Genomic DNA, 14,972 nt, shown 5'->3' with positions numbered 1-14,972 from the left:
CAACACGAGTACCCGTTTTCACGTAGTCAGAGTATATGGCGAAATAAAAGAAACAGCAATTTTATGCAAATAATTCGACATTGAAACCGGTTACTCGAGTTTTTCGAAACGGTTACCGGTTAAGTTACCTATAACCACTATAACAACACGAGTACCCGTTTTTATATAGCTATAGTATATGAGGAAATAAAATAATCAGCAATTTTAGGTACATATTTTGACATAGAAACCGATTACTCGAATTTTTCAAATAGGTTATCGGTTATTTTTTCGGAATAAAGCCGAAATAAGTGAGCATTTTTGAAACGGTTATTTGTTCCTTGTGTTATATTATGAAGTTCGACTACATCAATGGTTCAAAAAACACAGTTCTCAGTTTTCTAGGACAATTTTTTGGAACTCAAAATCGGTTACTCACGTTTTGGAGCGGTTATCGATTACTTCTGTGTTGCAATGGCAAATAAAAAACAGTTCTCAGCTTTTGAGACAATTTTTTCGGAAAAAATATCAGTGACTTGTGTGTTTGCTGTATTTAAGTAACCGATAACCACTGCAACAACACGAGTACCCGTTTTTTATGCAGCCACAGTACGTGGCGAAATGAAAGAAACAGCAATTTTAAGCAAATAATTTGACATTGAAACCGGTTACTCGAGTTTTTCGAAACGGTTACCGGGTAAGTTACCAATAACCACTGTAACAACACGAGTACCCGTATTTTATGTAGCCAGATTTTTCGAGAAAATAAAAGAAGCATCAATTTTCGGTAAATATTTTGACATTGAAACCGGTTACTCGAGTTTTTCGAAACGGTTATCGGTTAAGTAACCGATAACCACTCCAACAACACGAGTATCCGTTTTTATGTAGCCACAGCATATGAGGAAATGAAAGAAATAGCAATTTTAGGTATATATTTTGACATAGTAACCGGTTACTCGAGTTTTTCAAATCGGTTTCACATCGGTAACCACTACAACAACGAGAATACCCGTTTTTTATGTAGCCAAATTTTATGAGGAAATAAAAGAAACAGCAATGTAAGGTAAATATTTTGACATAGAAACCGGTTACTGGTTACTTTTGCTGAATAAGTCCGATTTAGGGGATTTTTGACTCGATTTGAGATACTACACTTTCTCGGAATTTTATAGTATGTCGAAGGACTTCACTCTCGTAATGTGAGGAGCTCTAAGAGTAACTGGCCTAAGGATTATCCTAATACTAGGCGATTTTCAATATTTTTAAATGAGTTTGAATCAGAAATTTCAGTATTTTGTGATACTCCTCCCGATTTGTAGTAGCCCATAATTTTCTTTAAATTTTCTATATTTAATTTTTAGTTCAATTTTTTTAGTATAAAATGTCAGCAAATATTTTTATGCCTTGAGTCATTTCAGGACTTCAGAAAAAATATATACATACATACACATTTATGTACGTATATTCCTTAAATTATGTTTGACTCATTCCTCCACATAAACAAAAATAGAAGTCCCTAAAAAAAGGCAAAAAAAAAAAAAAAACAACCGGCTAACGTCCCTGGAAACAACTCCCACCTATTTCTTGTCCTTTCTGTTTCACATTCATTTTCTCTTTCGAAAATGCTTTTTTCAATGGTCATGGGTCATGTTCTGTCTTCAAATTCTAGGAAATATAAAAATATATCCTCCAAGTTTACAGTTGGCAAACACAACACTAAAAATGTCCTTAAGATAGGGATATAAAAATTCGAAGAAAAGCAATGCCTCCCTACCCAGCGTTATTTGTGATGGTGAGAATGAGAGAGAGAGAGTCAGAGAGCCAGAGGTGGAGTCATGAGAAACGAATCAATGAATTTATTTCTTGTAGGAAGAAATTCAACACAAACTAACGTTATAAACAACGAGAGAGTGAGAGAAGGACTCTTCTCTCTCCGCTAATTTTATTCAATGAAATCAATGAATTTTTGTTTTGTAACGAAAAAAGAAATTCACCACAACTCAACATTCATTCCGGTACATAGATAGACTCAATGGCAACGCCTGTGAGAATAAAAGAGAGATACGAAACACTGAGACTGAGACCATAAAAAATTGAGAGAAAATTTATAAGAGAGCTCCATGGTCTCTACATCAATGTTTGGGAGATACAATTACGGTAGAGAGTTGTTGCTGTGGTGAATAACGGCTGCCTATTATCACAGCTGAGCATTAGAGAGGAAGAGAGACTAAATATATGTTTTCCAGAGAAACACATATCAATTGAGAGAATAAATTTAAAAAAAAACCTTTCCCATCATTACACATTTGTTTTTCCTGGCATGAGGGAAAATAAATACATATTTTTTCTTCACGACTTTCCTTTTTTTGTCCTTTCTACACAAAACGTGTGACGCCACTAATCCTAATTGGTATATAAGAAATGAAACGGGAAAAAAAGTTGGTAAGAAAGAAATAAAAAAAAAACCTCCCACACAAGTCTAATTTAAAAGTCAAACCCGAAAAGGACACCGTAGTGAATGAATTTCTTGGGTAGTGGGAGTTAACGAAACAAGGAAGTCCATATCAAGGATATTAAATTTCAAATGACCATCACCTCACTAACCCCTAGATTAGAAGAAGGAGATTTCTTGTTCGGGGATGAAGTTTTGAAAACTTGTTTTTCGTTAAACCAAAAAAAAAAAAGATTTGAAAACTTTGAATATCTTAGGTTAGGTCAAAGGAATTACTTTTTAAGGTTCAAAGTTTAATGAATTTTGGAAAATAAATGTTGGGGATAAAAGTCTTTAGGTTCCGGGGAAATATGAGTTGAAAAACAGAGGCCGGCAACAGCAGAGTAGATGGACCTGGAGGTCCTCTGGACCTCTACTGAAGAGTCTACTGTGGAGTAGAGATGGTCCGTCTACTGTAGAGAGTAGATGGTCCGTCTGCTGTAGATGGTCCGTCTACTGTGGAGTAGATGGTTCGTCTACGGAAAAGAGTAGATGGTCCCTCGTCTACTGTAGAGTAGAGATGTTCCGTCTAGTGTAGAGAGTAGATGGTCCGTCTACTGTAGAGAGTAAATGGTCAGTCTATTGTAGAGAGTAGATGGTCCGCCTACTGTAGAGTAGAGATGGTCCGCCTACTGTAGAGTAGAGATGGTCCGTCTACTGTAGAGAGTAGATGGTGCGTCTACTGTAGAGAGTAAGTGGTCCGTCTACCGTAGAGAGTAGATGGTCCGTCTCCCGTAGAGAGTAGATGGTCCGTCTACCGTAGATAGTAGATGGTCCGTCTACCGAAGAGAGTAGATGGTCCGTCTACTGCAGAGTAGATGGTTCGTCGTCTACTGTAAAGTAGAGAGTGTCCGTCGTCTACTATAGAGTAGAGATGATCCGTCGTCTACTGCAGAGTAGATGGTCCGTCGTCTGCTGTAGAGTAGATGGGCCGGAAAGTCCGTCTACGGTAGAGTAGACGGTAAATGGGAGGAAACCCCCCTGGCCGCTAGGGGGAATCCCCCGGACCCCCCACTGGGTAGGGTCCGGCTACTGTAGAGTAGAGATGGTCCGTCTACTGTAGAGTAGAGATAGAGAGTAGAGACTGTAGTGTAGATGAGCCGGAAAGTCCGTCTATGGTAGAGCAGACGGCAAATTGGAGGAGACCTCCCTGGCCGCTAGGGAGAATCCCCCTGACCCCTAGTGAGAAACCTCCTGGTCCCTAGTGGAAATGCACCTGGCCCCTATTAGAAATCCCTATTTAAACTCCCTGAACCTCCAGTTCATCTCTTTAGACTCCCTGGACCGCCAGCTCTTCTCTTACCCGGTGGCTCGTCTATTTACACTCCCCTGCCTGGTGGCTCGTCTATTTAGACTCTCTGTGCCGCCAGCTCTTCTCTTCAGGCTATCTTGCCCCCCCAGTTCGTTCATTTAGACGTCCTGGCCCCCAACTCGCCCTTCGTCTATTTAGACTCCCTGTCGCTCCAGATATCCTATTTAGACTCCCTGGCCCGCCAGCTCGTCCACTTAGACTCCCTGACCCTCCACCTCACCTTTTTAGACTCCCTCCCGCCAGCTTTTCTATTTACACTCCCTGGCCCGCCAGCTCGTCTATTTAGACTCCCTGGCCCTCCAGCTCGTCTATTTAGACTCCCTGGCCCTCCAGCTCGTCTATTTAGACTCCCTGGCCCTCCAGCTCGTCTATTTAGACTCCCTGGCCCTCCAGCTCGTCTATTTAGACTCCCTGGTCCGCCAGCAAGTCTATTCAGACTCCCTGGCGCGCCAGCTCGTCTATTCAGACTCCCTGATCCGCCAGCTCGTCTACTTAGACTCCCTGATCCGCCAGCTCGTCTACTTAGACTCCCTGGCCCGCCAGCTCGTCTATTTAGACTCCCTGGCCCTCCAGCTCGTCTATTTAGACTCCCTGGCCCTCCAGCTCGTCTATTTAGACTCCCTGGCCCTCCAGCTCGTCTATTTAGACTCCCAGTCGCTCCAGCTCGTCTATTTAGACTCTCTGGCCCTCCAGCTCGTCTATTTAGACTCTCTGGCCCTCCAGCTCGTCTATTGTGACTCCCTGGCCCTACTGCTCGTCTATTTAGACTCCCTGGCAATCCAGCTGGTTTATATAGACTCTTTGGTTCTCCAGACTCCTTTAGGTCGTCTATTGTGACTCCCTGGCCCTACAGCTGATCTATATAGACTCCTTGGCCCGCCAGGTCGTCTATACGGATGAATGAAAATTGTCAAGTTTTCAGAGGAATTTTTTAAATCCATTGAAGGTTTTTATTCTAAGGAGAACATTTTTATACCCTCAGCCATATGGCTAGAGAGGCTATTTATACGGCCAAAAGGAGCATCATCGAAATAACGATTTTAGACCCTAGGCCTCCTTAGACCAAATCCGATTCAGGACATTTGGAGTGGATCTAGCCATGTCCGTCCGCCTGTCTGTCTGCCTGGCTGGTGCCAACGATAACTTTCGAAGGGAGTATCCTATGTCATCTAAACTTGGTACATCGTAATATTATTATAAAACAAAGATCGAATTCGGAAATGGGCAATATCGCTCCACTCCTTCTGGTATCTCCCACACAAAATGTCAGAATTTTCAAAGAAAATATCTTACTGCACAGACGGAGAAAGAATCATCCGATTTTGCTCTAACTTTGCAAATCCTAATATTTGCATCAATGCTAGATCAGGTGTGAAAATGAACAATATCGCTTGACTCCATCAAGTACCTCCCCCATTAAGGGTGAAAATTTTGAATAATTGTAACTCCAATAAACTGATGTAAGAGTCCGATTGTCTTCAAATTACACACAGCACAATATTTTTATTGACCTTACGTCTGGTGTGAAGATGGAAGATATCGGTCCAATCCTTCTGGTACCTCTCCCACTAAGGGTTCAAAGTTTTGAATATTAACGAAGCTCTTAAAACGCGAAATTAACATCCGATTCCATTCAGACTTGACAAATCTCAATATTTCCATCAACATAAGATCTGTTATAAAGATGTTAGAGATCGAACCATTTCTTCTGGTACCTGCCCCACATAGGGTTCAAGATTTTGAAAAACAACGATGTCCGTCCGTCTTTGGAAATCACTTTAGCTTCCGAACGAAATGAAGTAGGTTGATTAAATTTTGCTCAAATATATATTATGTCTTCAGGACTTTTGGTATTGAAAATGGGCCATGTAGCTCCACGTTTTCGTATAGCTCCCATTTAATGGTACCTCCCGATAATCGGTATTTTCATGATTTTAGCGACATTATCCACCGGAATTGCTTCAAATTTAGTATTTGAAGTTCGTAATGGATACTACAGCCTGTGACAGAAAATTGTCTGTGCAGGTCCACGTTTTGGTATAGCTCCCCATATAATAGTACTTCCCGAAATTCAGAATTTTGTGATTTTTGCAACATTATTCATCGGAATTGTTACAAATTTAGTATTTGAAGTTCGTAATAGATACTACAGCCTGTGACAAAAAATTGTCGGTGCAGGTCTACATCTTCGTATACCCCCCATATAATGGTACCTCCCGATATTCGGTGTTTTGATGATTTTAGCGACATTATTCACCAGAATTGTTTCAAATTTGGTATTTGAAGTTCGTAATGGAGGCCTACAGCCTATGACAGAAAATTGTCTGTGCAGGTCTAGTTCTTCGTATAGCCCCCATATAATGGTACCTCCCGATTTTCTGTATTTTTATGGTTTTAGCGACGTTATTTAACCGGAATTGTTTCAAATTTGGTATTTGAAGTTCGCCTAAGACAGAAAATCGTCTGTGCAGGTCCACGTCTTCGTATAGCCCCCATATAATGGTACCTCCCTTATGACAAAAGTTACCTTAATTTTATTCCTTTTTAGTTGGCTGTGGTTGAGATAAAGGACTCCTTTGTGGGTATTCCTTTTGCATAAACACACACTTGATGTTAAAATATTTTAATTTTTTATTTTTTTTAATTTTAATATTTTTATTAATATCAAATTTTTATTAAAATATTTTTTTGTATTTTCCATTAACTTAAATTCACTTAATAATTTTTTTTTATTTTTTTTTCTATTATTTTTTAAATTTTCTTTTCCAATTTTTTTTTTAATTCCACAAACGATTGGGTATTTTTTTAGGTAAAAGTATTTTTTTTTTTTTAATTTTTAATCAATTATTTTTCATAAAAAAACACAATTTTCTTCTCGAATTCTCCTAATAGGTATTTTTTCCTCCATTTATTCTTCTTCTTCTTTGTTATACACCAATTTTCTTGTTATTTCCCATCAATTTTTTTCATGGATTTTCCTTTAGATTTGGTATTTGTTTTTATTTTTTCAACTGAAATTATATTTTTATTAATTTTTTATTATTATTTTTGTATTTTTTTCCTTCGTTTTTAATTCAAATAAAATTCTCTGGCAAAGGCAGAATTCTTGCCGTAACTTGTTCTTGATACTTTGTATTTCTTTTCCAATCACTTTGTATTTGTATTTGCATGTACAAGTATTTGTTGTTGCTTTATTGCAGATTTTTCCTTTATGCTTATGCTTCGTGTGTTCGAAGCTGGCAAAAAAGAAAAAAACGCAGAGTTAGCCCAAATGAGTGCAGAGAGTAGGGTAAACAAAATAGCGTTGAAAAATTCACCACGGTTTTAATTCACCACCAATACCATCATACCTATATATTTTTTACTGTTGGCCACTTGAAGGCTTTGACTTGGCTTTTACGTTACACAAACATAACACACGCGTTCTCTCAGCAAATGAGGTTCTCTCTCTCCCTCTCCCTCTCTTTCAAAATTTCTTGTTTGACAATTTTTGTTGGTGGCTTGGACTTAATCTTCTTCTATGTCTCCTTTGCCTTTTTTCACCATTTAATGCGCAACATAAAATCAATAAAAAGGATTCTTGGTTTCTCTTTTCTGGCTGGTTCTTCCACTTTTTTTTTCTCAAAAAAAAAATTTTTTCAAACCTCTTTTTTCCCATGAAAATTTAAAAACTTTTTCTTGGTATCAAAAATACATGTTTCCAAAGATCTTTAGCTTCTTTTTTGTTGTTGTTATTATTTAAATAAAAATATTAATTTTCTTTTTTTTTTGTACAATTTCCAATAGTTACACAAAACGTTACAACGCCACACACACACGCGCGCACACACACTCCCAGAGATTCACACATTGAGGAGAAAATATGAATGAGAAGAAGAAAAAAAATCGGAGATTCTTTGATTTTTCCCGTTTTGTTGGGTTGACGAAACCGAGCTCACGAAATGTTGGTTAACTACTGACGGCAAAGGTTTTTTTTGGCCAGTACCCATACATCTCTGCTCTGCTTCTTCTTCTAGGCAACAATGGTGATGATGGTGGTGGACACCCATAAGAATCAGTAGAATAAAAGGAGCCCATCAACCTCCAACATGCGCATAAATAACCTGTACTCTATTACTCTATTTTTCTCTCTCTGTCTCTCTCTCACCACCTGGCATCTCTCTTTTGCTTTGGGCCAAATCTAACTGGGCATCCATACCAACCATGATTGCATTTGCCACACTCACAACACACACACACTCACACACTGTTTTATGTTTGGTAAGATTTTTGTTGTAGCCCAACAAACATTTATGGTCGGTCATGTTCTTTTGGCATGGCTTTGCTTTGTTGCTCTCTCTCCCTCTCTCTCTGTGTGTGTGTGTGTGCCCATGTGTGTTTGATTTGTATATCTATTTTGTGGCCGTTAAAGGTTCGCTCAAATCCAGTTTTGTGCATTGAGAGAAATCCCCCACCCCCACCCCACAAACGCAAATGAAAAGCAAAACAACCACCAACAAAACCAACATCTTCGGCCATGTTAACAACTGTTCGTTTGTGTGTGTGAATGTGTGTGTGCAGCAGCATAAACAAACACATGGATGGAAGCATGGACAGGCTGGCTGGCTGGCTGTTGAATGAAAAATAAACACACACGCACACATCTGTATATGGTGGAGAAGAATTCTACTCTCGTTCACAGAGGCAAATGTATCTTAACGGGGTGGAGAAGTAAGTGGCACGCCACAAAGCTTTGAATGTCCATAACTTTGCAACGGATAGAGATATTTTCATGATTTTTTCGTTATTGGATAGGTAAGAGCTTAAACTTCTCTTCAGTGCTAATCTATGACAATTTTGTTGCTATGGTATTTGAAGTCAAATGTAAATGGAGCTAGTAAAAAAAGTGTCAGTGTCGGTTTTGCCGACAAATGTATACCCTGAGACAATGTTCGATTATTTAAATATATTTTGACTTCTCTTATGATTATTCAAATTGTTGACCCTTCTATGGAGTAGATTGTCTACTGTCTACTTTTTGCTAAGTAATTTGAAGTCAAAAGTAAATGGAACAAGTTAAAAAGGGTCAGTGTCGGTTTTGCCGATAGATGTTTACCCTCAGGGCAATGGTCGATTATTTAAATATATTTTTTTACCTCTCTAATGAATATTCAAATTGTTGACCCTCTATGGAGTAGGTATCGAAGGAATGGAAGAATATTGTGCGGACCTAAATAAATATGATATAAATATTGTGGCGTGCCAGGTTTGGAATATAAAGACTACTTCCTTCACTTTACATATGGGATATGTGTTAATTTTTAGAGTTACCCGATATAAGGTATGTTCCAGAACTGCAAGTATGTAAAAGTTTTTACTACGATAAATGATTTTCCCTTTATGATATTGACGACAATTGCAAAAAAATCCGCTGCATACTTTTCATAAATCCGCTGCATACTTTTCATAAATCCGCTGCATACTTTTCATAAATTCTAACCCAATCAAAAACACATGTAACTTTTTTCATTTTTATTTAATATTCACTACCTTTGCCCATATGAAATTCATATCCTTCATGGTTCTACAATTTTCCAAAAATATCCTCCTCGGTGAGACCATGCTCGCTTAATTTCTCTGCTGACCACTTATCTATTTTGGCCTGCAATGCTGGGGTCATTTCATCACGATAGGAGCCCACTATTCCTCGCCGCATAAATCTGGAATTATTGTTTGGAAATTACTAAGATACAATTTTCTGAAGGAATCTTGAACTCACTGGAAATTTTCCCGAACATTGGAAATTTTGCTCCTTATATTGGCTGTGGCGTTAGTTTGAGGGTTTTCTGAAAAATTTCAAGATATGTATTTGATCAAATGACAATGGCTAATAAGAGACTTAGTTTTTTCTTCCGTGATTTGTAAAAGACCTGAAGGTCTTCTGTAGGTTATAGAAGACATGTAGATCTTCTTGGTGTATAGCAGATATCGAGGTCTCATATGTCTTATAGAAAACCTATATGTCTTGTATGGCTTATAGAAGACCTTCACCTCTTGCATGGCTTTTAAAAAATATGAAGGTTTTAAGTGGGTATTAGAAGACCTGGAGGTCTTCTTATATGGCTTGTAAATGACTCATATGGCTTGTATGTCTTATATGGCTTTTATGTCTCATATGGCTTGTATGTGTTATATGGCGTATGACTGACCTAAAGTCTTTCAATGGCTTAAAGAAGACCTGGAGAGGTACCATGACTTATAGAAGTCCTAAGGGCCTTCCATGGCTTTTAGAGATCATGGAGGTCTTCTGTGTTCTAAAGAAGAACTGAGGTTTTCCTTGACTTATGGAGGACCTGGAGGTTTTCCATGACTTATAGAAGACCTGAAAATCTTCTTTGGTCCTAGAGGCATTGTATGATATATGAATGACATAAAGGTCAGTAATGGCTCATAAAAGGCTTGGAGATCTATTACGACTTATTTTAGACATGGCGCGCCTCAATAGCTTATTGAAAGCCTGAGGATCTCGAGTGGCTTAGGATAGCCATAAGTCATAGGGCTTGTAAATGACTCATATGGCTTGTATGTCTTATATGGCTTATGACAGTTTATGATGACTTACAGAAAATCTAAAGGTTTTCAAAAGCTTATGGAAGACCTGGAAGGCAACCCTGACATAAATAAGTTTTGGAGGTCTTCATTGGCTTATAAATGTCAAGGAGGTCTTCTGTGTTTTAAAGGAGAACTGAAGGTTTTTCATGACTTATAGAAGACCTAAAGATCATCTAAGTCCTGCAGGCATTGTACGACATATAAAAGACATGAATGTTTGTAATGGCTCATAAAAGGCTTGGAGATCTTTTAGGTCTTTTCATAAGACATGGCTTGCCTCAATAGTTTATAGAAAGCCATAGGATCTCGTGTGGTTTATGAAAGCCATAAGTCATAGATGACATGGATGACTTGTATGGCTTGTAAATGACTCACATGTCTTATATGGTCAGGATGTCAGGGAGGTCTTCTGTGGTCTATAGAAAAACTGGAGATTTCCCATGACTTATAGAAAACCTCGAGGTTTTTCATGACTTATAGAAGAACGGGAGTCTTCTGTGACCTATAGAAGAACTGGAGATCTCCCATGACTTTAAAAAAACCTGGAGATTTTCCATGACTTATAGAAGAACTGAATGTCTTCCCTGATTTATTGATGTCATGGAGGTCTTCTGTGACCTATAGAAGTCCTGGATGTTTTCCATGACTTTTAGAATACCTGAAGACGATTTTTGTCCTGGAGGTATATAAAAGACATGAAGTTCTGTAATGACTTATAAAAAATTGGAGATCTTTTATGACTCATTAAAGACATGGATATCCTCAAAAGCTTACAGAATGCCTGAAAGACTTGTGTGGCTTATAACAGGCCCGAAAAGTCTTCTAAGTCTTATAGAAAACCTGTAGGTCTTGTATGGATTATAGAATATCCAATGGTCGCTAATGGCTAATAGAGTGATCTGGAGTTTCTTTCTGGTTTATAGAAGCCCTGGGTACATAGTAGACCCTAAAAAATCTTCAGTTGGCTTAGGCCACTTTGTATTTTTAGTGTTTTTTTTTTGATTTTGATATCCAAAAAGTCTGAACATTTCCCTTACCCTTCATTTTGTCGAATGATAAATGTTCCAATAGTTTCTGCATTTCCTCATCTTTCAGTCTAGGCTTGTCCAAAAATTCACTCAACCTTTCGATGACTCCCTGCAAATCTCGCATCATTTCTTCGTAGGTTACAAAGAAAACATTCGGTTCATTGCGGATTTTCCAGAAATTTAGGACATGATCCCAATAGCTTGTATAAATGATTTCATTCTTTATAAAATGATTGACATAGTCCTCCAAATTCGAATCACTTAGATAACCGACACCTTTGATAAAATGATATGAGGAGACAATGACATCCTTGCAATTGCGGCCCACATAAATTATCTGAAATTAGGGGAAAATAAAAGACTTCACATTCAGGTGGTATCTCTGGTATCTTTACCTTTGTTTTCTTCTCCCATATCTGCTGTGGCAATAGATACGCCGGCAAATGAGATTTTATTAGCCTAGGACTGGACAAAGTGTTACACCTTTCAATTTCATTGCCTGAATTAGGCCTGGTACCTTGGGCCCTTAAATAAAAAAAATCATTATTTCCATACTTCTTGGACCACAATAATCCTATCACACTCTAAAAAAGGACTTCTCTGTGTAAGATGCAAACATCCGCCTTGCTCATAGTCCAAATCATTTAGCAGCATCCAAGCCATTTCCTGCATCCATGTGGTACCGGATTTCATGAAGGTCACCAGGAAGACATCATCAGATCTTACCTCCAGTTGTAAAATTTTATCAAGCACTGCACCAAATGTGGGTATCAAGGAACACCAACTACCTCGCCACATTTGGGAAAGTGGTATATTTCGACTGTTACTGGCTGTAAACTCCAGCAACTTGCCATCCATACCTTTCTTGGGTCTTGAAATGAACATTTTCCGAACTGCACTCCGATATTGTTGTATTCTCTTTGAAATGCACTTCGTGAATATAGAAAATATCACAACAAATGAAGTCGATTTCAAAATACCGCCACCAATTCAAGAACAAAGCAATCAAATTGGAAGTCATTGCCGTAATCTAACCTCTTTATAGTCCCATAAGAACAAAAGAAAACCCCAACGTTTAGTGACCCATTCTATATCTTGTTTATGCATGCTACATTATTTTACCGGCAAATAGTGATAAAAATTAGCGGATTTTTCCACAATAAGAATGGTAAATGGTCGATCGAAATAGATTCGCACCGGCGGGGTCTTTTTTATCAGCGAGGTTGTGGTATCAATTACGAACTTCAAATAGGACATTTAAAAAAAAATCCGGTGAATAATCTCGTTAAAAATATCGAAATCTTAAATTTTGGGAGGTACAGTTATATGGGGGCTATACGAAGACGTGGGTCTGCAATTTTCTGTCATAGGATGTAGTATCCATTACGAATGTCAATTACGAACTTTAAAAAAAATCCGTTGAAAAATGTGGTTAAAATCATGAAAATACCCAATTTAGGGAGTTATCAATATATGATGCCCATACGAAAGGGTGAGCCTGCATGTGTAATTTTCTGTCATAGGCTGTATCACCCATTCCGAACGTCAAATACGAAATTTGCAACTTTTGCGGTTAAAAAAAATTCGCTAAAATCAGCAAAATACCAAATTTTGGGAGGTACAGTTATATGGGAGGTATACGAAGACATGATTCTGTATAGACAATTTTCTGTCATAGGCTGTAGTATCCGTTACGAGCTTTAAATACCGAATTTGAAACAATTCCGCTAAAAAACTGTCTCTAAAATTATAAAAATACCGAATATTGAGAGGTACCGTTGTATGGAGGCTATGCGAGAAAGTGTGTCTGCATAAATAATTTTTTGTCATAGGCTGTAGTACCCATTACGAACTTTACATACCAAATTTAAAACATTTCCGGTTAAAAATTTCGGAAAAATCATCAAAATACCGAAAATAGGGAGGTACAGTTATATGGGGGGCTATACGAAGACGTGGGCCTGCATAGATAATTTTCTGTCATAGGCTGTAGTATCCGTTACGAGCTTTAAATACCGAATTTGAAACAATTCTGCTAAAAAGCGTCTCTTAAATGATAAAAATACCGAATATTGAGAGGTACCGTTGTATGGGAGCTATACGAAGACGTGGGTCTGCATAGACAATTTTCTGTTAGAGGCTGTAATACCCATTACGAACTTTACATACCAAATTTGAAACAATTCTGCTAAAAAACTGTCTCTAAAATTATAAAAATACCGAATATTGAGAGGTACCGTTGTATGGAGGCTATGCGAGAAAGTGTGTCTGCATAAATAATTTTTTCTCATAGGCTGTAGTACCCATTACGAATTTTACATACCCAGTTTAAAACATTTCCGGCAAAAATTTCGCTAAAATCATCAAAATACCGAAAATAGGGAGGTACAGTTGTGTGAGGGCTATACGAAGGCGTGGGCCTGCATAGACAATTTTCTGCCATAGGCTGTAGTACCCATTACGAACTTTACATACCAAATTTGAAACAATTCTGCTAAAAAACTGTCTCTAAAATTATAAAAATACCGAATATTGAGAGGTACCGTTGTATGGGGGCTATACGAAAAAATGTGTCTGCATAAATAATTTTTTGTCATAGGCTGTAGTACCCATTACGAACTTTAAATACCGAATTTGAAACAATTTCGGTTAAAAATTACGCAAAAATCATTAAAATACCGAATATTGGGAAGTACAGTTATATGGGGGGCTATACGAAGACATGGGCCTGGATAAGTATTTTTTTTTTTCACAGGTTGTAGTACCCATTACGAACTTTAAATACCGAATTTGAAAAAAAATCGGTTAAAATTTTCGCAACAACCATCAAAATACCGAAAATAGGGAGGTACAGTTATATGGGGGGCTATACGAAGACGTGGGCCTGGATAAGTAATTTTTTTTCACAGGTTGTAGTACCCATTACGAACTTTAAATACCGAATTTGAAAAAAATTCGGTTCAAATTTTCGCAACAACCATCAAAATACCGAATATTAAGAGGTACCGTTGCATGGGAGCCGTACGAAGACGTGGGCCTTCATAGACAATTTTCTGTCATAGGCTGTAGTGCCCATTATGAACTTTAAATACAGAATTTGAAACATTTTCGGTTAAAAACTTCGCTAAAATCATCAAAATATGGGGGGCTATACGAAGACATGGGCCTGCATAAGAATTTTTTTTCACAGGTTGTAGTACCCATTACGAACTTTAAATACCGAATTTGAAACAATTTCGGTTAAAAATTACGCAACAAGCATCAAAATACCGAATATTGTGAGGTAGGTTATATGAGGGTTATGTGAAAACGTTTTACTCTGATCAAGAATATATATACTTTGTTGGGTCTGACATGATTATTTTGAGGAGTTACCAATGGAATGACAACCCTCCACAATAGGGTGGAAGGTATAAAAAGATATGAGAGAAACCTTGAATCGACTAACATGTAGGCATGTAGGATTGATTTACCCTATTTATTATTTATTTTTAATTTTGTTTTTATTTTTTTTATATATTTTTTTATTTCATATAACAAGGCCCCCATAAGATTCATGGTTTGCCCA

The 14,972-nt window shown here is 37.7% G+C and overlaps 2 protein-coding genes across 6 annotated transcripts in view; both read right to left on the bottom strand.

Moving 5' to 3' along the window:
• Positions 1 to 7,758, bottom strand: part of LOC101899738 (mitogen-activated protein kinase kinase kinase 13) — a 51,513-nt gene extending 43,755 nt beyond the window's left edge. For 2 of the 5 annotated variants that reach the window (XM_011292999.3, XM_011293000.3), the window contains exon 1: positions 6,313 to 7,758. The gene's annotated coding sequence lies outside the window, so the exon portion shown is untranslated. The remainder of the gene's footprint in view (positions 1 to 6,312) is intronic. The other 3 variants (XM_059124024.1, XM_059124025.1, XM_059124026.1) reach the window with 3 other exon arrangements.
• Positions 7,759 to 9,281: 1,523 nt separating this feature from the next.
• On the bottom strand, positions 9,282 to 12,354 carry LOC101892316 (sulfotransferase 1E1). Its single transcript, XM_020035730.2, has 5 exons — positions 11,988 to 12,354; positions 11,800 to 11,929; positions 11,414 to 11,741; positions 9,544 to 9,610; positions 9,282 to 9,484 (listed from the first exon to the last, which is right to left on the bottom strand). Exons 1-5 carry the CDS (start codon positions 12,287 to 12,289, stop codon positions 9,349 to 9,351), a joined length of 963 nt encoding a protein of 320 aa, XP_019891289.1. The 5' UTR covers positions 12,290 to 12,354; the 3' UTR covers positions 9,282 to 9,348.
• Between the last annotated feature and the right edge of the window lie 2,618 nt (positions 12,355 to 14,972).

This window comes from Musca domestica, unplaced genomic scaffold (genome assembly GCF_030504385.1).
Source record: "Musca domestica strain aabys unplaced genomic scaffold, Musca_domestica.polishedcontigs.V.1.1 27, whole genome shotgun sequence".
Taxonomy (NCBI): Eukaryota; Metazoa; Arthropoda; class Insecta; order Diptera; family Muscidae; genus Musca; species Musca domestica.
The sequence above is the reverse complement of the archived record's forward strand: the minus strand, read 5'-3'. Positions and strand labels throughout refer to the sequence as shown.

Excerpts from the sequence above, each read along its gene's own strand:
- LOC101892316 (XM_020035730.2), bottom strand. The coding sequence starts at position 12,289 with ATGTTCATTTCAAGACCCAAGAAAGGTATGGATGGCAAGTTGCTGGAG. Across the intron at positions 11,930-11,987 it reads CAGAGAAGTCCTTTTTTAGA|GGCCCAAGGTACCAGGCCTA; the intron begins GTGTGATAGGAT and ends TTTTTATTTAAG. Across the intron at positions 11,742-11,799 it reads TATGGGAGAAGAAAACAAAG|ATAATTTATGTGGGCCGCAA; the intron begins GTAAAGATACCA and ends CCCTAATTTCAG.